This window comes from Anolis sagrei, chromosome 6, assembly GCF_037176765.1.
Source record: "Anolis sagrei isolate rAnoSag1 chromosome 6, rAnoSag1.mat, whole genome shotgun sequence".
Lineage (NCBI taxonomy): Eukaryota > Metazoa > Chordata > Lepidosauria > Squamata > Dactyloidae > Anolis > Anolis sagrei.
In genome coordinates, this window is record NC_090026.1 from 127,864,999 (window position 1) to 127,891,151 (window position 26,153).

General features: G+C 43.4%; 1 protein-coding gene across 2 annotated transcripts in view; it reads right to left on the reverse strand.

Annotated features, from left to right (window-relative positions):
• Positions 1-10,795: 10,795 nt before the first annotated feature.
• GUK1 (guanylate kinase 1) overlaps positions 10,796-26,153 on the reverse strand; it is a 37,587-nt gene continuing 22,229 nt past the window's right edge. For both annotated transcript variants that reach the window (XM_067470396.1, XM_067470397.1), the window contains exons 4-8: positions 20,001-20,097; positions 16,957-17,095; positions 15,936-16,020; positions 13,177-13,262; positions 10,796-10,980 (exon numbers count right to left, since the gene is read on the reverse strand). In XM_067470396.1, the coding sequence (XP_067326497.1) occupies positions 10,945-10,980; positions 13,177-13,262; positions 15,936-16,020; positions 16,957-17,095; positions 20,001-20,097 (443 nt within the window). In that variant the 3' untranslated portion in view covers positions 10,796-10,944. The remainder of the gene's footprint in view (positions 10,981-13,176; positions 13,263-15,935; positions 16,021-16,956; positions 17,096-20,000; positions 20,098-26,153) is intronic.

Here is a 26,153-nt window from a genome sequence, read left to right on the forward strand (position 1 = left end):
TGTCCTAGAAGCATTCTCTCCTGACATTTCACACACACCTACGGCAGGCATCTTCAGAGGTTGTGAGGTCTGCTGGAAACTAGGCAAGTGAGGTTTATATATTTGTGGAATAATGTCCAGGGTGAGAGAAAGAACTCTTGTCTGTGGGAGCTAGGTGTGAATGTTTCAGTTGGCCACCTTGATTAGCATTTTATGGCCTTATGTTGGGGTGCTGCCTGTGTGTGAACCTGAATCTGATTCTCCAATTGTATTTCCTGATGCCCATGTAGATGTCAATGTGAATTCTGAGGCCAATTTGGATGATGATGGTTTGAGTAGTGAAAATCCTTCAGCCTTGGAAAGCGAAAGTCAAGATTCCCATGAGAACATGTATTCCGAGCCGAGATGAGATGGTTCACTCCCTTTTCTTCCCAGTCTTAGTTCTCCAGAGAATCAGACACCTGGCCTGCCTAATGAGGATAGGAGGGGGCAGATTTGGCAGAGTCGGGGAGAAGCACAAAGTTTACGCAGGTCAGCTAGATTGAAAGAAATCCAAACAAAACCTGCGGGAGTGTCTCGCAATAGATTTCTCGGCCTTAAATATGCTTGGCCTGAATACAGCTTCAGACCAGGCATCGTTCCAGTTTTATGTGCCAGCGTTTGCAGGTCTCCTGATTCCAGTAGCTTTGTTCCTCAGAGGTTTTCTAGTTGCCTCAAGTACGGTTAGTGGATTGCTAACAGATTCCAGGATTCAGCAGTTTTTCTGTGGGTTTTATGATCTTGTTTATGGACATTTCTTGTTGCTGATTTTTACTGTGACTTTTTACCTTTGCATTTTCCCTCTATTTTGTATTCATCTTTCATCAATAAAAAAGGATTGTTTTCCTGAAACCAAGTGTGGTGGATTGTTGTCTGAGGGTCCAGTTTCCTGCTCTGGGTTGCAACACCTGACAGTTTTTAGGTGTGGCTTGTTACTGCCTGGGAAAATCCTTTGTTGAGAGGTGATTAAGTGTTCCTGATTGTTTCATGTCTGGAGTTCCCGTGTTTGAGTTTTGTTCTGTTGTTGATGTTCATTCGTTCAGCCGTTTCCAACTCTTTGTGACTTCATGGATCAGCCCACGCCAGAGCTCCCTGTCGGCCGTGGCCACCCCCAGCTCCTTCAAAGGTCAAGTCAGTCACTTCAAGGATGCCATCCATCCATCTTGCCCTTGGTCGGCCCCTCTTCCTTTTTCCTTCCATTTTCCCCAGCATCATTGTCTTCTCTAAGCTTTCCTGTCTCCTCATGATGTGGCCAAAGTGCTTCAACTTTGTCTCTAATATCTTTCCCTCCAATGAGCTGTATTTGTTTGGTGTTTACTGTTATAATTTTAGAGTTGTTTTAAATTTTGAGAGGTGATTAGGTGTTCCTGATTGTTTCTTGTCTGGAGTTCCCCTGTGTTTGAGTTTTGTTCTTTATTTACTGTTATAATTTTAGAGTTTTTTTTAATACTGGTAGCCAGATTTTGTTCATTTTGTTCATTTTCATGGTTTCTTCCTTTCTGTTGGAAGGAACCACCTCTCAACAAAGCATTTGTTGGCCTGATAGTTTTTAGGTGTGCCTTGTTACTGCCTGGGAGAATCCTTTGTTGAGAGGTGATTCCTTTCAGCAGAAAGGAAGAAACCACAAGGAATAAAATCTGAATACCAGTATTAAAAAAAACTCTAAAATTATAACAGTAAATATAGAACAAAACTCAAACACAGGGGAACTCCAGACAAGAAACAATCAGGAACACCTAATCACCTCTCAACAAAGGATTTTCCCCAGGCAATAACAAGCCACAACTGAAAACTGTCAGGCCAACAAATACTAATCAAGGTGGCCAATTGAAACATTCACACCTAGCTCCAACAGACAAGAGTTCTTTCTCCCACCCTGGACTTTCCACAGATATAAAAACCAATTTTCCTAGTTTCCAACATGCCTCACAACCTCTGAGGATGTTTGCCACAGATGCAGGCGAAACGTCAGGAGAGAATGCTTCTAGAACATGGCCATACAGCCTGAAAAACCAACAACAACCCAATGATTCTGGACATGAAAGCCTTCGACAATACAATAAGTACATTTCTCCCAAAAGAAGAATTTTTCCCAACTCCGTTGCCTCTTCCCAGCAAAGTCTTGGTTGTCTAATCAGGCTCAGTGAAATAAATTGGTTAATAAGCTATTTTGGGTTGTGGCGCAAGGGTCAAAAGCTCTGAACCGTTCTTGGCCGCTTTTGCTAATTGAAAACGACACATTTTTCTCGGCAAAAGGGACGTCAGCTGCGTTCGGCGGCTGACGCAGCATATTTCGGTACAATTGCATATCCAGAAGAAGAGAGCCAGATGCTGGAAATAGGAGCAAAGTCCAGAGAAAATAGTGAATTGATCTAACTACAGTTGGCTCTCCACATTTGCAGATTTCACTTTTGAGAATTGTGGGTCAGGCATTTATGATGCCTTGTGTTTACCCAAAATTTGGCACAAACTTATGTGGTTGCTCTGCACATACAATCACAGAGTTGGAAGAGATCTCGTGGACTATCCACTCCAAACCTGTTCTGCCAAGCAGAAAAATGACATTCAAATCACCCCCGACAGATGACCATCCAGCCTCTGCTTAAAAGTCTCTAAAGAAGGAGCCTCCACCACACTCCGAGGCAGAGAATTCCACAGCTGAACAGCTCCATGGCATGTTTTTCATTGTTAGCGCTTCCAATACATGATGCATGGGAGTTTGTAGCTGTTTTGGGCTGGAAGTGAGAGAATAGTGAGTTACCAAAAGCTTTGAAACAGATTAGTTTGATTTACTATGAGTTTTCTTGCATTTCCATCCATTTTTTCCAATGGAGTTCATATCAAAGTGTCTGTTATATTGCAGTTCTATGATTGCAAGGGTTGGATCACAGCATAGAGTAGTGGATAATGAGTCATATTCTACACTACAGAATGAATACAGTTTGGCAATGCTTTAATTCCATGCTATCGAATCCTGGGAGTTGTAGTATGATGAGACACCAGCACTTGAGACCTTGCAAAACTACAACTCCCATTCTTCCCGACACTGCTTTGACTCATGTGGTCACATGCTATTGAATCCTGGGAGCTCTAGTTTGATGAGACACCAGCACTCGGGACCTTGCAAAACTACAAGTCCCATTCTCCAGTGTAGATGGGCCTTAAATCTCTGAAACCAAGGGTGCATCTACATTGTTGAATAAATGCAGTTTTATCCTGCTTGAGGTGCCACGGCTGAATGCTATTGAATCCTGGGAGTTGTAGTTTGATGAGACACCAGCACTGGAGACCTTGCAAAACTACAACTCCCATTCTCCAGTGTAAAAGGGTCTTAAAACTCTGAAACCAAGGATGCATCTACATTTTTGAATGAATACAGTTTTATCCTGCTTGAGCTGCCACGGCTGAATACTATCGAATCCTGGGAGTTGTAGTTTGATGAGACACCAGCACTCGGGACCTTGCAAAACTAGAATTCCCATTCTCCAGTGTAGATGGGCCTTAAATCTCTGAAACCAAGGGTGCCTCTACATTGTACAATGAATGCAGTTTTATCCTGCTTGAGCTGCCATGGCTGAATGCTAGCAAATCCTGGGAGTTGTAGTTTGATGAGACACCAGCACTTGAGACCTTGCAAAACTACAACTCCCATTCTTCCCGACACTGCTTTGACTCATGTGGTCACATGCTATTGAATCCTGAGAGCTCTAGTTTGATGAGACACCAGCACTCGGGACCTTGCAAAACTACAAGTCCCATTCTCCAGTGTAGATGGGCCTTAAATCTCTGAAACCAAGGGTGCATCTACATTGTTGAATAAATGCAGTTTTATCCTGCTTGAGGTGCCACGGCTGAATGCTATTGAATCCTGGGAGTTGTAGTTTGATGAGACACCAGCACTGGAGACCTTGCAAAACTACAACTCCCATTCTCCAGTGTAAAAGGGTCTTAAAACTCTGAAACCAGGGGTGCATCTACATTGTAGAATGAATGCAGTTTTATCCTGCTTGAGCTGCCATGGCTGAATGCTAGTGATATCGAGCTCTTTTGGGAGGGTCTTCCCAGCGGGGGAGATCCCTGAAGACCGCTAAAGGGGTCTTTGGCCTTGGTGAGCAGCCAGTGAACGCCAATCCAAAAAGACGCAAAAATATTAAAAATCAATCTCACCAGGCTGAAGAGGTATGTGACCGAAGCGTTTATTCTGCGATTCAGCTGAAAAGGATGCGTTACAGGGATATTTCCTCCATAAGCATACAGTACAGTGATTTTCAGGCATATTTATACACACAGAACAAAGGAAAATCAGTTGAAACTCCCGCCCGCCCTCCCTCAGCTGGCTTCGCCCTGATTGGCTGGCCCTGGAACAGCTGGGAGGAGGCCTGGCCGCATGTCCCGCCTCTCCTCCAATCGGCGAGTGTTGCTGCTTCCAGGGGGCCAATTGGAGCCTTCCTAGCGCCTCCGAAGATGGTCCAATCAGCAGCCAGGAGGCGGGACTCAGCTTGACAGCCCACGGGGAGGCAGGGCGCCCCGGAGGCGTCCCCCAGCTGATTTCCGAGCCTTTGTGTTTGTCAAGGGGTGGCAGACAGAAGAAACAAAGGATTTCCTGATTTCTGACTGCAGATGTGTATAGACATGAAAAAGGGGCTATGGGTGGCATTCGGATCTCAAACTCTGTAGACAAAGGGGATCCTTAATCACAAAGGAGCTTACACAAATACCATGATTGATTTAATCAGTCCGTTTTCCGGGTTCCGGTTGACCCATCTTTGGCTTGTTTGTCTGACTCTGAAAACAAACCTTAAGGTAATTGTCAACCCTGATCCATGCAAAATGTCAATATGAATGGGGTTTTTCTGAGGAAATTGGATTTCCTCAGCTGCAGCCTCAGGTCACATCCTTTCTTAGTAGGGTAAAGTTCAGAGGGGAAAAGTAGGGAAAAGGGCAAGGGTACATCTCATAGATTTCATATTGTGCATATCATATACATTCTTCATATATTTCATAAAGGGTTCCCCATCCCAGCAAAGTTTATTAAAGACAACAATAATAAATGCATTTCATTCTTGTTGGAACCATAGTCTCCTTGGTGGAGGCGCATGTAGGCTGAGGCTGCTTGTCCCTCCAAGCTAGCCTGGTCTGAGGTTTGAGTCCAAAAGTGTGGCTGAAAACAGTCCGGGATGTGGAGCAGAAAGTCAATAGGAGAGGGCAAGCAAGAGAGTTCAAAGGGGGGGGGGGAAGATGCTCTGCATCACTAGCAAATCCTGGGAGTTGTAGTTTTAAGGAGCCCCCGGTGGTGCAGTGGGTTAAACTCTTGTGCTGGCAGGACTGAAGACCGACAGGTTGCAGGTTCGAATCCAGGGAGAGCATGGATGAGCTCCCTTTATCAGCTCCAGCTCCCCATGCGGGGACATGTGAGAAGCCTCCCACAAAGATGGTAAAACATCAAAACATCCAGGCGTCCCCTGGGCAGCGTCCCCTGCAGCCAAGGTTTGGGTGCTGTCGCTTTTAAGACCAGCTTGGAAGCAAAAAAGGAAGCAAGTGGCAAAGCTTTAGGCTGAATATAGGAGAGGTTGAAGGCATTGAGAAAAGGGTCTTATCATGTCAATGCTTTTCGCCACATTATTCCATTCAAACCAAGTGAATCCCATCTCTGGCTGGATTTAGAATGCCATATAATGCAGTTTGGAACTGAATTATATGGTTAGTATAAAGTGTAGAGCAGGCATGGGCAAACTTCGGCCTTCCAGGTGTTTTGGACTTCAACTCCCACAATTCCTCCCTAAACTACAAACCCCAGAATTATGCAGGAGGCAGAAACTGGATTTAAAGTGGATTCATTCTCAAGTGCAGTATTTCTCAACCTGGGCGTCGGGACCCCTTGGAGAGGTCACAAGGAGGTACCAGAGGGATTGCCAAAGACCATCAGAAAAACACAGTATTTTCTGTTGGCCATGTGGGTTCTGTGTGGAAAGTTTGGCCCAATTCTATCATTGGTGTTCAGAATGCTCTTTGATTGTAGGTGAACTATAAATCCCAGCAGCTACAACTCCCAGATGACAAGGGCTATTTTCTCCAAACTCCACCAGTGTTTGTATTTGGGCATCTTGAGTATTTGTGCCAAATTTGGTCCATATCCATCATTATTTGAGTCCACAGTGCTCTCTGTTTGTAGGTAAACTACAATTCCATAACTCAAGGTTAATGCCCACCAGGCCCGTAGCCAGGATTTTAATTGGGGGGGGGGGCTGAGTTTGATTCGGGGGGGGGGGGCTGAGTCTGGGTGAAAGAGGGTCTACCCTAGCAAACCATTTGTATCGTTACCCCAGTATCCCCATGCATATGGGATATAATGAGCATGGTGATCAGGTCATGATATTAATAAACGTAACAGTTTAAATAATGTACCAGTAAGGCCTTCTCGCTGACCACCATGAGAATTTCGGGGGTGGGTGGGGTTGAAGCCCCTATAGCCCCCCCCCCCCCCGGCTACATGCCTGATGCCCACCAAACCCTTACAGTATTTTCTGTTGGTTGTGGAGGTTCTGTGTGCCAAGTTTGGTTCAATTCCATCATTGGTGGAGTTCAGAAGGATCTTTGATTGTAGGTGAACTATAATGACAAGTTCTATTTTTCCCCAAACTCCACCAGTGTTCACATTTGGTCATATTGAGTATTTGTGTCAAATGTCATCCAGATCCATAATTGTTTGAGTCCACAGTGCTCTCCGTTTGTAGGTAAACTATAACTCCAAAACTCAAGGCCAATGCCCACCAAACCCTTCCAGTATTTTCTGTTAGTCATGCGACTTATGTGTGCCAAGTTTGGTTCAATTCCATCATTGGTGAACTTCAGAATGTTCTTTGATTGTAGGTAAGCTATAAATCCCAGCAATTACAACCCCCAAATGTCAAGGTCTATTTTCCCCAAACTACACCAGTATTCACATTTGGGCATATTGAGTATCTGTGCCAAGTTTGGTCCAGATCCATCACTGATTGTGTCCACAGTGCTCTCTGTTTGTAGGTAAACTACAACTCCAAACTCAAAGTCAATGCCCACCAAACCCTTCCAGTATAGATCATGGGAGTTCTGTGTGCCAAGTTTGGTTCAATTCCATCATTGCTGGAATTCAGAATGCTCTTTGATTGTAGGTGAACTATAAATCCCAGCAACTACAACTCCCAGATGACAAGGTCTGTTTTCCCCAAACTCCACCAGTGTTCACTTTTGGGCATATTCATGCCAAGTTTGATCCAGATCCATCATTGTTTGAGTCCACAGTGTTCTCTGGATGTAGGTGAACTACAACTCCAAAACTCAAGGCCAATGCCCACCAAACCCTTCCAGTATTTTCTGTTGGTCATGGGAGTTTTATGTGCCAAGATTGGTTCAATTCCATCGTTGGTGGAGTTCGGAATGCTCTTTGATTGAAGGTAAACTATAAATCCCACAACTACAACTCCCAAATGACAAAATCAATAACCCCCCCAACCCCACCTGTATTCAAATTTGGGCAAATCGGGTCTCTATGCCAAATTGAATGAGAATGAGAGTATACCCTGAATATCAGATATTTACATGATGATGCATAACAGCAGCAAAATCACAGTTATGAAGTAGCAACGAAAACAATGTGATGGTTGAGGGTCACCACAACACGAGGAACTGTATTAAGGAGTCGCAGCATTAGGAAGGCTGAGATACACTGCTCTCGTGTGATGAGGTCCATAAATGCCCAAAGCATTTCAGTTAAGGGACACTCAAACCCAATGTTTCCCTTCCTCATTGGCTCCCTCTAGCGCACTCTTCTGGGTTGCTCCAATCTACAACTCACTGGACAGCACAGCATTGAGCCATGCCAGCCAAAAATAGGGCCAAACGGCACTATTATTATATTATTGTCCCATTTTATCTCTCTAAAACAGAGACCCAAAGGACCTGCATTCACTTTACAACGTGGATATATCTTCGGGCACATGAATGCATGGTTTAAAAATATCTTTTAGAAATATGGAACAGAATAATCTATATAAATAAAAATGTAATGTTCGTTTGTGGGATGAACATAACTCAAAAACCACTGGATGAATTGACACCAAACTTGAATACAATACACCTATCATTCTATGATTCTATGAAAACACTGAAAAACATAACAGAAGAGACTTAAAAAGCCCAAAAAAAGCAAAAAAAAAAAGTGACAGCGCATGTGCAAAAACGACTCCCCCCAGCAAACAAAACACACAATAGCATGTCCACGCTCTCTTCCGGACTACAGCTCCCAGCATCCCCTAGACCAGGCTGTGCAGAAGTCATTGATACTATGTATGTATTTAACTGTTAGAGTATATATGTGTGTTAGTAGCTAAAACTAGAGTTATCTGGTTTGAATCCACAGTGAGCGTTGCCAAGGAGACCAAGGCAGGCTAGCAGGAGAGTGGAAAGTGAGCGGAGCCAAGCAAGGAAATGTTATGTGCGTCTTTGGAAAAGGGGCAGTTCAGTTGAGAGTGAGAGTTGAGTGTGGAGGCTTGAGAAGCCTGGGAGAGCAGTGTGTGAGAGTAGCTGTAGGTTTTTCAGTCTAGGAGGGCTGAAGGGAGAAACCTGGCCAGTTTCTTTAGTCAGAAAAGACTAAAGGAAGCTTGTTAAGATCCCTAGTCGAGGAAGGACTAGAGATCAGATATCTGATCAAGGAAAGATCAAATTGAAAGGCTATTCACATTAGGAAACATTGTTCACTAAAGAGCTTCACCTCAGTAAAAGTTAGCCACGAGCTGTATCATCTGAAAGAGTGGACTATATTACAAACTAAGTGTTATTCAAAGTTCTATAAGTTATTTAACAGCCTGCAACCATACACTTTGTACACAATAAACTTGTTATCTTTTGTTTTTTTGTATCGTGCAAACTACAAGAGAGGAGATTCCATCTGAACATTAGGAAGAACTTCCTGACCGTGAGAGCCGTTCAGCAGTGGAACTCTCTGCCCCGGAATGTGGTGGAGGCTCCTTCTTTGGAAGCTTTTAAGCAGAGGCTGGATGGCCATCTGTCAGGGGTGATTTGAATGCAATATTCCTGCGTCTTGGCAGGGGGTTGGACTGGATGGCCCATGAGGTCTCTTCCAACTCTTTGATTCTATGACTCTATGACTCTATGTTGAAGACTGTCTCATCTCAATCAATCTGTGTCTGTAGGGCCAGATCTCATCGTTGGTACCTCATATACCTCACGTTGGTGGCAGTTACCTTTACAAATAATAATTGGCCTCCCCTATAATATATTCTTATACTCAATTGAGGCCTGAGATTAATACCCTCCATACTAATCCACACCTGTACAATTGGTGCGTGAGACCTGTACAATTTAGTGACAGTGGTGGGATCTTCAAAGCCAAAATCCCTATACCCTGTCCCTCGTTGTGTTTACACCTGTACAATTGGTGGCAGAATTTAGAAGACCTGTACACAGGCCCTTTAGGAGAGGAGGATGATCCAAATGCACTTCTTCCAAGCCAGCAAGCTTTCTCCTCCTTGGATTTTTCGAAGAACATCCCAATCCCTGCATATTTCCAGTTTCCTATTCCTGGATTGCAACTCCCAGCAATCCTCCAGATAGATAGATTAGAGATAGATAGATGGCTAGGTAGATATATTAATCAGGAGAACTGCTGGGAGTTGCAGTCCAAGAATAGGTAGATAAGGAAGAAAGGGGAAAAAGAGGAAGGGAAAGAAAAGGGGGGAAAGGAAGAGAAGAGTGTTGGGGTTCAGCCTGTTTTTGAACTTGAACCTGATTCTCTGTTTGTTCCTCCTGATGCTAATGAAAGTATATTTACTGATGCTAGTGGAAATGTACCTCTTGATGCCAATGCTCCTGAAATTAGTGAGGAAGAATCTGCTGTAGGTTTGGAAAATGCCAATGTTCCTGAAATTAGTGAGGAAGGAACTTCTGTAGATTTGGAAAATGAAAGTACCAGTGTTCATGAGAATGTTTCAGAGGGAGACCTTGAACTTTCCCTCCCTTCTGCACCTGTTAACTGTAATGACAACAGAAGGGGCCAAATTTGGGAAGACAGAAGTAAAACACTCAGTTTGCGTCGATCCTCCCGAATTCAAGAATTAAAAACATTGGCTTCAAAACAGAAGGGCGGTTCACGGAACCGATTCTTGAGTTTTAATTGCAATACGCCAGGCTGATTCCCTCAGTTCAGGCATAGTTTCAGAATTGATGAAGACCTTGGCAGTTCTCCCGGTTCCCTGGCCATAGTTTGGGAAGATTTCTAGGATATCAAGTACGGTTAGTGGATTGCTAACAGATTCCATTATTTCCCAGTGAGGCTTTTGGTTTTGCTTTGTCCATTTAAATTCATGTTTGCTGATTTTGCTGTGGCTTTTGACTTGCATTTTTCCTTTATTTTGTAACCATTTTTCTTCAATAAAAAAGGATTGTTTTTCACAGCCAAGTGTGGTGGATAGTTATCTTAGGGCCTCGTTCCCTGCTCTGGATTGCAACAAAGAGGAAGAGAAGGAAGGAAGGAGAGAAAGGGAAAAAAAGAGAAAAAATGAGAGAAAGAAAGGAGAGAAAGAAGGGAGGGAAGGTTGGTCACAGCAATGCATGGCAGGTACAGCTAATAATAATAATAATAATAATAATAATAATAATAATAAGAGAGACAAGCACCCAGCAGACATCAGCACCCTTCTCCATAAGTCTAAATTTCCCTTCACCTTCTCCATTGTTGATTAGATGTTTCTCCCCCAGAGAGAAGAACAAACACCAAGGCTGAGTTTGGAGGCTTTTTTCCTTTAATAGAAAGTGCCCTAAATGGGTCCTGGGAGGGAATGTGTTATGTGTGTCTTTATGTCTCTCTAACACGGAACAACAAGCAGCAAGAGACACCGGGAATGTCGGCAAGGTCCCAGCAGGTGGGCTTCATGATTTCTTGGATCCCTGCGCCTTCTGGATTTCCTGCAAGGAGACAAAGGAACGAAATTTGAGAGAAACGAACTTTAAAACTTTGGTAAAAAGGCACAGGAAGGAATGAATTTGGACCTCCATATTTGTGGGATTGACTTTTGGAATTCTCTGCCTCGCTGTGCGGTGGAAAATCCATCTTTCGAAGCTTTAAAACAGAGGCCAGTTGGCCATCTGTTGGGGGTGCTTTGATGGTGCTTTTCCTGCCTGGCAGAAGGGGGTCGAACTAGATGTCCCTTAGGATACCTGCATCATAGAATCATAGAGTTGGAAGAGACCTCATGGGCCATCCAGTCCAACACCCTGCCAAGAAGCAGGAATATTGCATTCAAAGCACCCCCGACAGATGGCCATCCAGCCTCTGTTTAAAAACCTCCAGAGAAGGAGCATCAACACTGTAGAATTAAAGCACTTTGGAATCTATGGAGCCCCCGGTGGTGCAACGGGTTAAACCCTTTTGCCAGCAGGACTGAAGACCGACAGGTCAGAGGCTCGAATCCAGGGAGAGCGTGGATGAGCTCCCTCTGTCAGCTCTAGCTCCCCATTGCAGGGACATGAGAAAAGCCTCTCACAAGGATGGTAAAACATCAAAACATTTGGGTGTCTTCTGGGCAACGTAGACTGCCAATTCTCACACACCAGAAGCAACTTGCAGTTTCTCAACTTGCTGCTGATATGAAAAAAAGCACTTTAGCTGCCATGACTCAATGTTATGGAATAATGAGAATTATAGTTTGACTAGGTCTTTAGTCTTCTCTGCCAAAGAGTGTTGGGACTTCTCACCAAACTACAAATATATTTATTTATTTATTTAGTACATTTCTATACCGCCCCTCTCAGCCTTCTGGCGACTTGAGGCGGTTTACAAAGCAAGAGTTCAAGGGCACAATTACAATATAAATCATCAGCAACAATAAAATCAAACATTATAATGAAACATACTTCAATCGATATTCATTAAAACAATGTCCAGTTCCGCCATATAATTATTCCTTTATTATATCCATTACTCTGTATTTTCAAATGCCCGCTCAAATAGCCATGTCTTAAGATTCTTTCGGAATGATAGGAGGGAGGAAGCTGATCTAATCTCCCTAGGAAGGGCGTTCCATAGCCGAGGGGCCACCATCGAGAAGGCCCTGTCTCTCGTTCCCGCCAGCCGTACTTGTGATGATGGCGGGACCGAGAGCAGGGCCTCTCCAAATGATCTTAAAGTCATCACAGGTTCATAAGGGGATATTCGTTCAGACAGGTAAGTTGGGCCAGAACCGTTTAGGGCTTTATAGGCTAAAGCCAGCACTTTGAATTGTGCCTGGTAGTGAACTGGCAGCCAGTGGAGTTGGCGCAACAAGAGAGTTGTTTGCTCCCTGAGAGCCACTCCAGTTAGCAATCTGGCTGCTGTCCGTTGGACCCGTTGGAGTTTCTGGACAGTCTTCAAAGGCAACCCCACGTAGAGAGCACTGCAGTAGTCTATACAAGATGTAAAAAGAGTGTGGACTACCGTTGCCAAGTTAGACTTCCCAAGGTACGGGCGCAGCTTGCGCACAAGCTTTAACTGTGCGAATGCTCCCTTGGTCACCGCCGAGACCCGGGGTTCTAAGCTCAGCGATGAGTCCAGGATCACACCCATCAGACCCAGAAGTCCGCTGCATTGAGCCATGACAGTTAAAAGGTTGACAAACTGCATTCATTCTACAGTGCAGACGCACCTTTGAAGGCAAATTTTGACTCAAATGAACTGCCAAAGCGGGAAATGCCTGGAATTGATATCCCTCCAAACCATCTCAATTTATAATGAAAAAACATGTTGACAAAAGGTAGGCCTGTGACTCTAACATTATTATTGTTGTTATTGTTGTTGTTGTTATTCTCAATGCTTTTTTACATGAAATAAACACATAAATAAATTCATAACAAATGCTTTTGATAGGAAATAAATAAGTTTTCCTGTATGATTTGTAACTCTTTTGCCTGAAGAACTTGCATCATACATTTTGGTTGGCTCAATAATGGCAAGGCTGTTTTGGATGTCGTATTGGGCTGCATGGTAAACATGTTTACCCCTGGATATGCAAAGATATAGACTGAGCTCAGTACCATTTGGGCTTATTTCTTCCCAGATGAACTTGATTGTAAAGACCCCGCACTTGTATCCCACAACCGAAGAAGCTACACGTTTTGGAAACTCACGTCAGCAAGAATGCTCTTCAGTTCGGAATAAGCTGCTTCCAAATCGTTGTTAACGATGACCAAGTCGAAAAGGCCCGGCTCCTTACCTGATAAATGAAAAAGGGACAATAAAACACAAACAAAAAACATCAAGCGCATCAAACACATCTGGGCATCCTCTCACAGAAGAAGCGACTTGCAGCATGCAAACAAACAAAACTGTGAAACTGTATTGAATGGCATTGTATGGGTAGACACCAGGCATGGGCAAACTTTGGCCCTCCAGGTGTTTTGGTCTTCAACTACCGTCTGTTAGTGTTGGGACTCAGCCTGTGATTGAACCTGAGCCCGGGATTGAACCTGTGATTGTGTTTCAGTTTCCTGATGTTTCTGTGTCTGATGTGGGTAATGAGGAGGGAAATCAGTCCCCTGTTGCTTCTGATGTGGGGGATGCTGGGACTGACTCTGAGGTGCAAGATGGAGACACTTTGGTCAATGAGTTTCATTCAGACACTGACAGTGAGGCTTCGGTGCAAAGAGCAGATTCTCATGAGAATGTTTCTGTCAGGCCATGATAGCCATGTATAAATATGTGAGAAGAAGCCACAGAGAGGAGGGAGCAAGCTTGTTTTCTGCTTCCCTGGAGACTAGGACGTGGAAAAATGGCTTCAAACTTCAAGAGAGGAGATTCCACCTGAACATTAGGAAGAACTTCCTGACTGTGAGAGCCGTTCAGCAGTGGAACTCTCTGCCCCGGAGTGTGGTGGAGGCTCCTTCTGTGGAAGCTTTTAAACAGAGGCTGGATGGCCATCTGTCAGGGGTAATTTGAAAGCAATATTCCTGCTTCTTGGCAGGGGGTTGGACTGGATGGCCCATGAGGTCTCTTCCAACTCTTTCATTCTATGATTCTATGATTCTAGGCCTTGGGAGAAAGGTTTATTCCCTCCGCCTGTGAGCTCTCCAGACTCTAGTTTGGAAAACGGTCTGACACCTGGTAAAGTTAATGAGAGAGCAGTATGTGTGAAAAAGATCTTGGAGTCCTCGTGGACAACAAGTTAAACATGAGCCAACAATGTGATGTGGCGGCAAAAAAAGTCAATGGGATTTTGGCCTGCATCAAGAGGAGCCTAGTGTCTAGATCTAGGGAAGTCATGCTACCCCTCTATTCTGCTTTGGTTAGACCACACCTGGAATATTGTGTCCAGTTCTGGGCACCACAATTCAAGAGAGATATTGACAAGCTGGAATGTGTCCAGAGGAGGGCGACTAAAATGATCAAGGGTCTGGAGAACAAGACCTATGAGGAGCGGCTTAAGGAGCTGGGCATGTTTAGCCTGAAGAAGACAAGGCTGAGAGGAGATATGATAGCCATGTATAAATATGTGAGAGGAAGCCACAGGGAGGAGGGGAGCAAGCTTGTTTTCATCTTCCTTGGAGACTAGGACGCGGAACAATGGCTTCAAACTAAAAGAAAGAAGATTCCATCTGAACACGAGGAAGAACTTCCTGACCGTGAGAGCCGTTCAGCAGTGGAACTCTCTGCCCTGGAGTGTGGAGGAGGCTCCTTCTTTGGAAGCTTTTAATCAGAGGCTGGATAGTCATCTGTCAGGGGTGATTTGAATGCAATATTCCTGCTTCTTGGCAGAATGGGGTTGGACTGGATGGCCCATGAGGTCTCTTCCAACTCTTTGATTCTGTGATTCTATGATTCTACAATCTAAACATGAGGAGTCAGATAAGCAGAGTCAACGGCTGGAGATTAGCCAGAATCGACAAGAGGCCCAATGTTTAGGCAAATCTGAAAGAATTCGTCAGTTAAGGTCAAAGACTGGGGAAAAACGAAACCGGTTTTTGGGATTTAAGGTTTGCCTGTAGAAAATCTTGTCAGATCAGGCATCGTTTGGAAACCAAGTACAAGCCTCATGGAATTCCTGTTCAAGTGGTCTTGTCTTCACAGATTTTTCTAGCCTTTCAAGATGACTAGCAGCATCTGGTCTGTTCTTGCTTCTTGTTTGATTCCTGTCTGGATAATCATTGCCTTGGATTGTATTTTCATGGTTTTTGGACATTGCTTTCGATTGCTACGTTTGGACACTTTTATCTGACTGCCTTTGAATGCCTTACTGCTTTTTGGAATCTTGACTATCTTTACAAGCATTTATTTCTACTGGCTTTTTTGCTAAGCTTTAATAAAAAGGATTGTTCCATCACTACACGTCTGGTGTGTTTATAGTCAGAGGGGCTATTTCCTGTTCTGGAGTGCAACAGCTAGGAATTGTGGGAGTTGAGGTCCAAAACACCTGGAGGGCAGAAGTTTGCTCATGCCTGGTCTACACTCTACACTAACCATATAATGCAGTATTCCACACTGGGCATTTGTATTCAGCAGCAGAGCGGCAAAGCGCAAGGGCAGATGCCTTCACTGTGTCTGGTTGTGATCCCGAGGTTGTTCCAGTCAGTTTTCATAAGATATTATTTCTATCACCCACTTTTTCCTTGATATTCAAGCAGAGCTTCTTATGAATCGGAACATGGTCCAGAGTGACTCCCAGGTATTTGGGTGTGCTGCAATGCTCCAGCCAGGTGAGGACAGATCAAAGGTAATTTACTTTTTCTTCTCTTTTTTTTTCTTGGCATGTTTTTGTGTTTCTACTCCATATTCCTTTTCTTAATTCACTTTTACTGTAACTTTTTAAACTTTTAAAATGAAGTTAAAATAATAATAATGCATTGATTATCATAGGGATGCTAGTAAAGGAATAAGGTCCCTGCGTACTTACTGAGCTCCATATCGACACGAGCTGCAGTTAGCCGCTTCTGTAAACTCTCTTCTGTTTCTGTCTGTCTGTCCCGTAACCGTTTTTCCTACAAAAAAACAAAACAAAAACAAAAAACAGAAAAATAAAGAAAACAATCAGGAGCTCAGCATGGTTGGAAAAATCCTTATTATTTCCTTATGGTTTCCAAATCATTCTGTGTCTTGCTTCTTCATGTTGGTGCAAACACTCTTCATGTTGATCCTGGGCATTTGTGGTCTACTGGCCACAATAGACCTCTCCAACTATGACCTCTCCACAATAGACCTCTCCCTTTCAACCAAAAGTAGCAGAACGTGCATGGCTCAATGCCAGGCAATCCTGGGAGTTGTAGTTTAGTGTATTGTATTGTATTATTAATAAAGAAAAGTTAAGATATTCATCAACATTTTATTAACTTCTCTAGAGGGCCGGCTTTAGCACAGCAGGTCAATCACCAGCTGCAGTAAATCTTGCCAACTAAAAGGTTGACAGTTTGCAGCTGGGTCAGGGTGAGCTTCTGACCTTCAGCCCAGCTCCCTGCCCACCTAGCGGATGGAAAACACCAATATGACTAGATTAATAGGAACCACATTAAGCGGGGAGTTATTTTAGGCACGGTATGCAGAGGAAAAGTTTACGAACAAAGAAAGCTCTTCAGCAAGGAGATGGAGTGACAGCACCCCCCTGTGGCTGGAACCGAGCACAGTCTTCCAAGATGCCAAATACTGAGAAAAAGCCTATATATACCTCTATCTGTTGTCTGTCTTGTCATTGTACAATCAGCATTGAATGTTTGCCATATATGTGTTCTGTAATCCGCCCTGAGTCCCCTTCAGGGTGAGAAGGGCAGAATATAAGTACTGTAAATAAATAGTGAAGCACCAGCACCCTTTGCCAGAGAAGACTAAAATCCTTGCCAAACTACAATTCCTGTGATATCCAAGGAAGTTAAAGTGGTGTCAAACTGTATCCACTCTACATTGCAGATGCTCTCAATGCTCACCAGGACGTCTATAGATGGTGGCTGGACGGAGATGTAGATGGGATTCAGGTCCGTCTTCTTGATGTTCTTCACACCTTGCATGTCAATATCCAGGATGCAGATCTGGTTCTGTGCTTGCACCGCCTGGATGGCAGCTTTGCTGAGGTGGAAGAAAAGGATGTTGCATTAATACTTACAGTAGAGTCCTGGTTATCCGACTCCCGCTTATCAAACACTCTGTATTATCCGATGCCGACGCCTTTGCCACCCTCCCTGCCCTCTCTGGCTCGCTCCCTCACCCTTTCCTCTATCGCTCGCTCACTCACCGGGCCGAGTCCTGGTTCTGCCACTGGGACCTGGCTCAGTGAGTGAGCAAGAGGGAGTAGCGAGCAAGCGAGGGCAGAAGAGCAGCAGAAGCAGGGGCCTGGCCACTTCTGCCAGGCTTCTGCTTCTGTTGCTGCTTCTGCCTTTGCGGCTCTCCCTCCCTCGCTTGCTCACCCATCCTCCCTTGCTACTCACCGGGCCAAATGCTGGTTCTGCCACTGGGACACAGCCCGGTGAGTAGCGAGCAAGCGAGAGAGGGAGGGCCGCAAAGGCAGAAACAACGGCAGAAGCAGGAGCCTGGAAGAAGTGGCCAGGCCCCTGCTTCTGCTGCCCTTCCGCCCTTGCTCGCTCGCTGACTCACCCACTCACCCTTGCTTGCTCAATGACTGGGCCGGGTCTCGGCAGCAGAACCAGGTCTCGGCCCGGTGAGTAGTGAGCGAGGGGGTGTGTGTGGGTGACCGTTTGAAATTCAGAATTCGAAGGAGTGTGAGAATAGCTAACAAAAAGGAGGTCAGAGGCCAAAGAAACTTCAAACTGGCTTCAAACTACAAGAGAGGAGATTCCATCTGAACATGAGGAAGAACTTCCTGACTGTGAGAGCCATTCAGCAGTGGAACTCTCTACCCCGGAGTGTGGTGGAGGCTCCTTCTTTGGAAGGTTTTAAACAGAGGCTGGATGGCCATCTGTCAGGGGTGATTTGAATGCAATATTCCTGCTTCTTGGCAGAATGGGATTGGACTGGATGATGGCCCAGGAGGTCTCTTCCAACTCTTTGATTCTATGATTCTATGAAACACCTCAAGGGTATTAAGCAGTGTGTTTGGGAGCAAACCTTTGTCAGAGCAACTTTACGTTTAACCAAGAAGTTTGCATTTTGCTTGTCTGGATTATCTTGCAGTTCTTGTGTTCATGGTCTCAGGACGCAGTTATGTTCTCATGGGATTTTGCTTTGCTGGTGCCATTTTAGATCATGCTTCAAAGTGTTATTTTATATTGATCTTTTAAAACATTACTTTTGCTTTTAAAAACTTTTATCTTTTACTTTTTTTAGTAAACTATAAAGACTTCTGGCTGTGTGCAGTTTGGTGTTTTCAGCAAGGTGAACCTATTCTGATGTGCGACACATGATTGTTTATCCAGCATTTTGCCAGCCTGTTTATATCAGATATTTATTTATTTATTTACTGTATTTGTATACCGCCCCTCTCAGCCTTCCGGTGACTTGAGGTGGATTACAAGGCAAAATTCAATGCCACAAAAACACAAGTACAATTTAAAAACGTTAACATCAATAAAATCATAACAACAGCAATAAAACATAAGTCAATAAATTCTCAATAAAACATTGTCCACTTCCATCATATAGTTGTTCTGTTTTCCTATGTCTGTTACTCAGTATTTGCAAATGCTTGCTCGAAAAGCCATGTCTTGAGTTTTTTCTGAAATGTTAGGAGTGAAGAAGCCGATCTCATCTCCTTAGGAAGGGCATTCCAGAGCCGGGGGGCCACCGCTGAGAAGGCCCTGTCTCTCGTCCCCGCCAGATGTAATTGTGACAAAGGTGGGACTGAGAGAAGGATGGTTCATAAGGGTAGATGTGTTCAGACAGGTAAGTTGGGCCAGAACCATTTAGGGCTTTATAGGCCAAAGCCAGCACTTTGAATTGGGCCTGGTAGCAAACTGAAAGCCAGTGGAGCTGGTGCAACAGGGGGGTTGTATGCTCCCTGAGAGCTGCTCCTGTTAGCAACCTGGCTGCTGTCCGTTGGACTAGTTGAAGCTTCCAGATTGTCTTCAAAGGCAACCCCACATAGAGTGCATTGCAGTACTATATACAGGATGTAACCAGAGTGTGGACTACTGTGGCTAAGTCAGACTTCCCAAGGTACAGGCAAAGCTGGCGCACAAGTTTTAACTGTGCAAATGCTCCCCTGGTCAGAGCCGAAACCTGGAGTTCCATGCTCAGCGATGAATCCAGTCTTGGCGTTAGCAGAGTATCGCAGAAGCTCAGAATAATGGACTCTGGAGTCAGTTCTTGTGGGTTTTTTCGGGCTATATGGCCATGTTCTAGAGGCATGGACTCTGGAGTCTCCGATAAAAGCAGGTTTTCAGCTTTACTTAAGCAGCTCAAAATAGACAACATACACCATCAGCGGACAGATGTGAAGAACACAAACCCAAAGAGATACTAACTAACACAAACTGTAGCTGGAAGGAAGTTCATCTCTGGCACTCCCTAATCTTCCACAGAGCAAGAACTCAGGGTCACATTCTCACAGCTTGTTACTTTGCTGTTTAACCCTTCTGTGTCAAACTACATCCTGGCAATATAATTCTATTACAATCACAATCCTATCACATAAAATTACATTTAAACACACATCATACATGAATTACACACTGACATTCAGGATCACACCCAAGCTGCGAACCTGCATCTTCAGGGGGAGTGTAACACCATCCAACATAGGCTGTAACCCTATGTCCTGTTCGGCCTTGCGACTGACCATAACCAAGACTCTACTGTACTGTTGTTCCATTTATATCATACATTTCTCCAAAAACTGGCCATAGAATTGCACTGGAAGACCTAGGTCAGGCATGGCAAAACTCGGTCCTCTGGGTGTTTTGGACTTCAACTCCCACAATTCTTGTGAGTTGGAGTCCAAATCACCCAGAGGGCCTAAGTTTGCCCATGCCTGATCTAGAGATGCCGCGATAGGGATTCTCTCTACGTCCTTTCATACCTTGTTCCGTACATGTTCCCAGAAAACTCTGCGTTTTCAATGAATCCTCCAGCATCGATTTCCTTCTGCATCTCTTCTCGGGTCACAAAATGGTAATCTGGGGGAAAATGAGATGTTTTACATAGCCGAACGCTACTGAGTTCACACATATACTCGGGGATGCATATTAAACTCTTCCAAGGGTGATGTTTAGAAACAAGACACCTTCCATCCTTTCCTCCGACAAAGTTCCTTCCTGACTAAAGAATCTCTGAATGTATTGACTTAATTAACTAGTTGCCTTTATTATATACTCTTGGGGTTTAAATAATCTCAAGATGCTTGCCTAGTGAGAGTGAAAATACGATCAAGTAAGACATAAGATGCCTAGCTTTTGCCACAACGTCTCCGTTGCTTTTCTCTTATTTTGCAATGGATTAGAAGCAACAACAACAGAATAATGCACCACAACACTTTAACACTTTCTAAAATGATTGACATATCACTTAATAAGATTCCTGCAAATAAGTCTTTCTACAGTCTTTTCCTCTGTCTACTCTGCGTTTCTCAACCTTCCTAACGCCGCGACCCCTTAATCCAGTTCCTCATGTTGTGGTGACCCCTAACCATAACATTATTTTCATTGTATACTTCATTTTGCTACTGTTATGCAGATATGTAAATATCTGATATGCAGGATGTATTTTCATTCACTGGACCAAATTTGGCAGAAATACCCAATATGCCCAAATTTGAACACTGGTGGGGTTAGGGGGGATTGATGTTGTCATTTGGGAGTTGTAGTTTCTGGGATTTATAGTTCACCTACAATCAAAGACCATTCTGAACTCCATCAACAATGGAATTGAACCAAACTTGGCAAACAGAACTCCCATGACAAAAATACTGGAAGGGTTTGGTATGCATTGACCTCGAGTTTTGGGGTTGTAGTTCACCTACATCCAGAGAACACTGTGGACTCAAACAATGATGGATCTGGACCAAACTTGGCACGGATACGCAATATGTCCAGATGTGAACACTGGTGGAGTTTGAGGGAAATAGACATGACATTTGGGAGTTGTAGTTGTGGGATTTGTAGTTCACCTATAATCAAAGAGCATTCTGAACTCCACCAACAACGGAATTGAACAAACTTGGCACAAAGAACTCCCAAAAAAATAATACTGGAAGGTATTGTCGAAGGCTTTCATGGCCGGAATCACTGGGTTGTTGTAGGTTTTTTCGGGCTATATGGCCATGTTCTAGCAGCATTCTCTCCTGACATTTCGCCTGCATCTATGGCAAGCATCCTCACTACCTCTGAGGATGCTTGGTATAGATGCAGGCGAAACATCAGGAGAGAATGCCCCTAGAACATGGCCATATAGCCCGAAAAAACCTACAACAACCCAATACTGGAAGGGTTTGGTGGACATTGACCTTGAGTTTTGGAGCTGTAGTTCACCTACATCCAGAGAGCACTGTGCACTCAAACAATGATAGATCTAGACCAAACTTGGGCATCTTCAACATGCCCAAATGTGAACACTGGTGGAGTCTGGGGGAAAAACAGTGTTCCCTCACCACGTCGCGGTTCGCTTTTAGCAGATTTGCTTTTTTGTGGTTTTTCAATAAATATTAATTTAAAATATATATTGCGCTATTTTCGCTGTTTTGCTGGTTTTTGCCTCCCTCGCTCTCTGAGGCGTTTTCTCTCCTCAGTCCTTCCTCCATCCCTCCAGCCTTGAAGGGCCTATCTTCCCATTCCTTCGCTCTTGCACTCTCTTCACCCAGCGAAGGGAAAGGCAAGGAGGATGAGGATGAGGAGGATTGCCCATTAAAATAGTGTATACTTACTAAAATAATGTATTAATATTAAAATAATATTAAAATAAATATGGCATCTCTAATTCGCGGATTTTCACTTATAGCAGGTGGTCATGGAACGTAACCTCCGCGATAAGTGAGGGAACACTGTAGACCTTGACATTTGGGAGTTGTAGTTGTGGGATTTATAGTTCACCTGAAATGAAAGAGCATTCTGAACTCTACCAATGATGGAATCGAACCAAACTTGGCACACAGAACTCCCATGACCAACAGAAAATACTCATAGCCATGGGAGGGTTTGTTGGGCATTGACCTTGAGTTTTGGAGTTGAAGTTCATCTACATTGAGAGCACTGTGGACTCAAGCATCTGGATCAAACTCAATAGTTTGGGGGAAATAGACTTGACATTTGGGAGTTGTGGGATTTGTAGTTCACCTATAATCAAAGAGCATTCTGAACTCCATCAACAATGAAATGGAACAAAACTTGGCACACAGAACTCCCAGGACCAACAGAAAATTCTGGAAGGGTTTGGTGGGCATTGGAGTTATAGTTCACCTACAACTCCAATGTTGTAGGTAAACATTGGAGTTGTAGGTGAAAAGGGCACTATGGACTCAAACAATGATGGATCTGGACCAAACTTGGCACGAATACTCAATACTCCCAAATGTGAACACTGGTGGAGTTTGAGGAAAACAGACCTTGACATTTGGGAGTTGTTTTTGCTGGGATTTATAATTCACCTACAACCAAAGAGCATTGTGAACCCCTCCAATGACAGAATTGGGCCAAACTTCCCACACAGAATCCTCATGACTAACAGAAAATACTGTGTTTTCTGATGGTCTTTGGTGACCCCCCCCCCCTTCCCGGGGTCCCAACCTCCAAGTTGAGAAACGCTGGTCTAGCTGGCGATATCGTTTTCCTATGCAAGGGTTACTTAGTCTGGTTGTTTAATTTCACATTTGCATTGTTATGTTTTGGACAAAAAGGCCCACAGAAACATGTTGAACCACTCTTCTATCATTGGATTTACCCTGATTTGGGTTTGGTTTTAATTGGCATATTTAATTTATTGTTTAATGAATTGTATACTGTGTTTTTAATGATTTTTAATGTAACTTTGATGCTGTTAGCATCATATGATGTTTGTGTGAGGCCGCCCTGAGTCCCACTTAAGGTGGAGGAGGGTGGGGTAGAAATGCATGAAATAAAGTAAATAAATAAATCTATTATTTGCAGGTCATTGCTGCCTTTGGTGTGAATTGTTCCGTTGACGACAATATACCAAATGGCTCACCTAACTGTATGGCTTGTATGTTGTATAAGAAGAACTGAAGGGTGTTCAGGCAGAAGGGAAGACGACTAAGGTGAGCGCTGCGGACTTGAGCTCTTAATCTGAGAAAATCCTCTTAATTATATGAGAAAAGGCTGGCCTCACCCAAACACTGGCTTCCTTGCTCTCTCACACATTCACTGCCTGCCAGCAAAGATAATAATCTGCAGAGGCAACTAAGGTTAGACAGCTAAAGGATCTTCGCTGCAATCGCACCCAAACTGTGGAGTATCCCTTTTAGATAGAGTCCTTATTACTGTATATACTCAAGTATAAGCCTAGTTTTTCAGTATTTTTAATAGGCTGAAAACGTCCCATTCGGCTTATACTCGAGTCAAGATTATTTATTATTTAACTTTATTATTATTACTATTATTATTATTATTATTACATTTATTTTTTTACTGTTTATTATTATTACAATTATCATTTTACTCTATTACTATTACAACATTTATTATTTTACTTTAATATTGTTGTCATTATTATGTTTTTTATTTTACGCTATTATTACTGTAATTATTACATTTCCATTATTTTACTTTATTATCAATATATTTATTATTTTACTCTCTTTATTATTATTGGAAGGACACGCAAGCACATTTACACTGAAAAAGGTTGGCATCATGGTTTAATCAGAGTTGGACTGTCTTATCTTAAATTACAGTTTTATGTAAATATTCAAAAACATTTAACCTACTGATGCCTCAATTAATGTCACAGTATTGGAATCTATTTTTATTTTGGAATTTACCAGTAGCTGCTGCATTTCCCATCTTCGGCTTATACTCAAGTCAATACGTTTTCCCAGTTTTTTGTGGTAAAATTAGGTGCCTTGGCTTATATTTGGGTCGGCTTATACTCGAGTATATACGGAAATTTTAGATGGCTATGAATGCCATCTCATTTCTCTGGTACGAAATCTCCATGCCTAGTTTCTAAGTTGCTGCTCTGAATATGACCAGTTGTCTCCTGCCATGCATTGCTACGACCCAGTCTGCGTAGATGTGTTTTAATAGAATCATAGAATCAAAGAGTTGGAAGAGACCTCATGGGCCATCCAGTCCAACCCCATTCTGCCAAGAAGCAGGAATATTGCATTCAAATCACCCCTGACAGATGGTCATCCAGCCTCTGTTTAAAAGCTTCCAAAGAAGGAGCCTCCACCACACTCTGGGGCAGAGAGTTCCATTGCTGAACGGCTCTCACAGTCAGGAAGTTCTTCCTCATGTTCAGATGGCATCTCTCCTCTTGTAGTTTGAAGCCATTGTTCCATTGCGTCCTAGTCTCCAAGGAAGCAGAAAACAACCTTGCTCCCTCTTCCCTGTGGCTTCCTCTCACATATTTATACATACACATATTTTTGTGTGTGTATATTTTTGTGTATATGTGTATATATGTGTGTGTTTGCGCATATATATGTGGTTTTGTGAATGTGCTGTAATCTATTTTGGGGGTGTTTTTTTCCTTTTTTAGTCTCTTCTGCTGTGTTTTTCAGTGTTTTCATGAGTGATGGTCATTCGTTGGCCTAATAGGTGTGTTGTGTCCAAATTTGGTGTCAATTCATCCAGAGGTTTTTGAGTTATGTTAATCACACAAACGAACATTACATTTTTATATAGATAGACTAGCCATCCCCTGCCATGCGTTGCTGTGGCCTAGTCTATGTATATGTGTTTTGTGTGTGTCTATTTGTGTGTGCATATTTTTGTGTATATGTGTATATATGTGTGTTTGCATATATATGTGTGGGGGGGGGGGTTGTTAATGCATTGTAATGTATTTTTTTATTTTTTGGCTTTTTAACTCCCTCTTTCATTCCTTCCTTCCCATCTTTCCTTCTCTTCTTCCTTCCTTTTCTATCTCTTTCCTTCTTTCCCCTTTTTTTTCTTCTGCTGTCTCTTTTCTTCCTTCTCTCTTTCCTTCCCTCCCCCTTTCTCTACATCTTCCCCCCTCCCTTCGCTCCCTCTTTCCTTCCTTCTTTCCCTGTTTTCTTTCCTTCTTCCTTCTCCCTTTTTCTTTCCCTCCCACTTTCTCTCCTTTCTTCCTTCTCTACCTCTTTCCTTCCTTCTCCCCTTGCTTCCATGCTCCCTTCTCCCTTTCTTTCCTTCTTTCTTTCTCTCCCTCCCTCTTTTTCTTTCTTTCTTTTTTCTCCCCTTCCCTCCCTCTTTCTTCCTTTTTTCTGTATTGTCATTTAGCTTTTCATCATTTAGCTTTTGGGGGCTTTTTAAGTCCCTTCTGCTGTGTTTTTCAGTGTTTTTATGAGTGAAGGACATACATTGGGTTGTTAGGTGTCTTGTGTCCAAATTTGGTGTCAATTCCCCCAGTGGTTTTTGAGTTATGTTAATCCCACAAACGATCATTACATTTTTATTTATATAGATATACTAGCTGTCCCCTGCCACGTGTTGCTGTGGCCCAGTCTGTTGATCTGGAAAATAAAGTAATGAGAAAGTGTTGGTTTCTAATATATGTAATTTCTTTATGCTTATGGTAAACAGTATTTCTTGCTGTTTCTTTGTCAGTGTTGATGTGGAGAGTGTCTGGTTTGCCCACCCTGGAACATGCAACATACCATTGTCCTTCTTTAAGGGTTCCTTCTAAATCTATGATACTATATCTGTGTGTGTGTGTGAATCATATCTATCTATATCTATGGCTGGATGGCTCTTTGTCAGGAGGACTTTGATTACGTTTTCTTGCCCTGAAAATGTTGGATAATAAGGAGGGATTAAGGAAAAGATCCCAGTGGTGCAGTGGGTTAAACTGCTGAGCTGCTGAATTTGCTGACCAAAAGTCGCCTGTTTGAATCCGGGGAGAGGGATGAGCTCCCACTGTTAGCCCCAGCTTCTGCCAACCTAGCAGTTCGAAACCATGCAAATATGAGTAGATCAATAGGTACCGCTCTGGTGGGAAGGTAATGGCGCTCCATGCAGTCATGCTGTCCACATGACCTTGGAGGTGTCTATGGACAATGCCGGCTCTTCGGCTTAGAAAT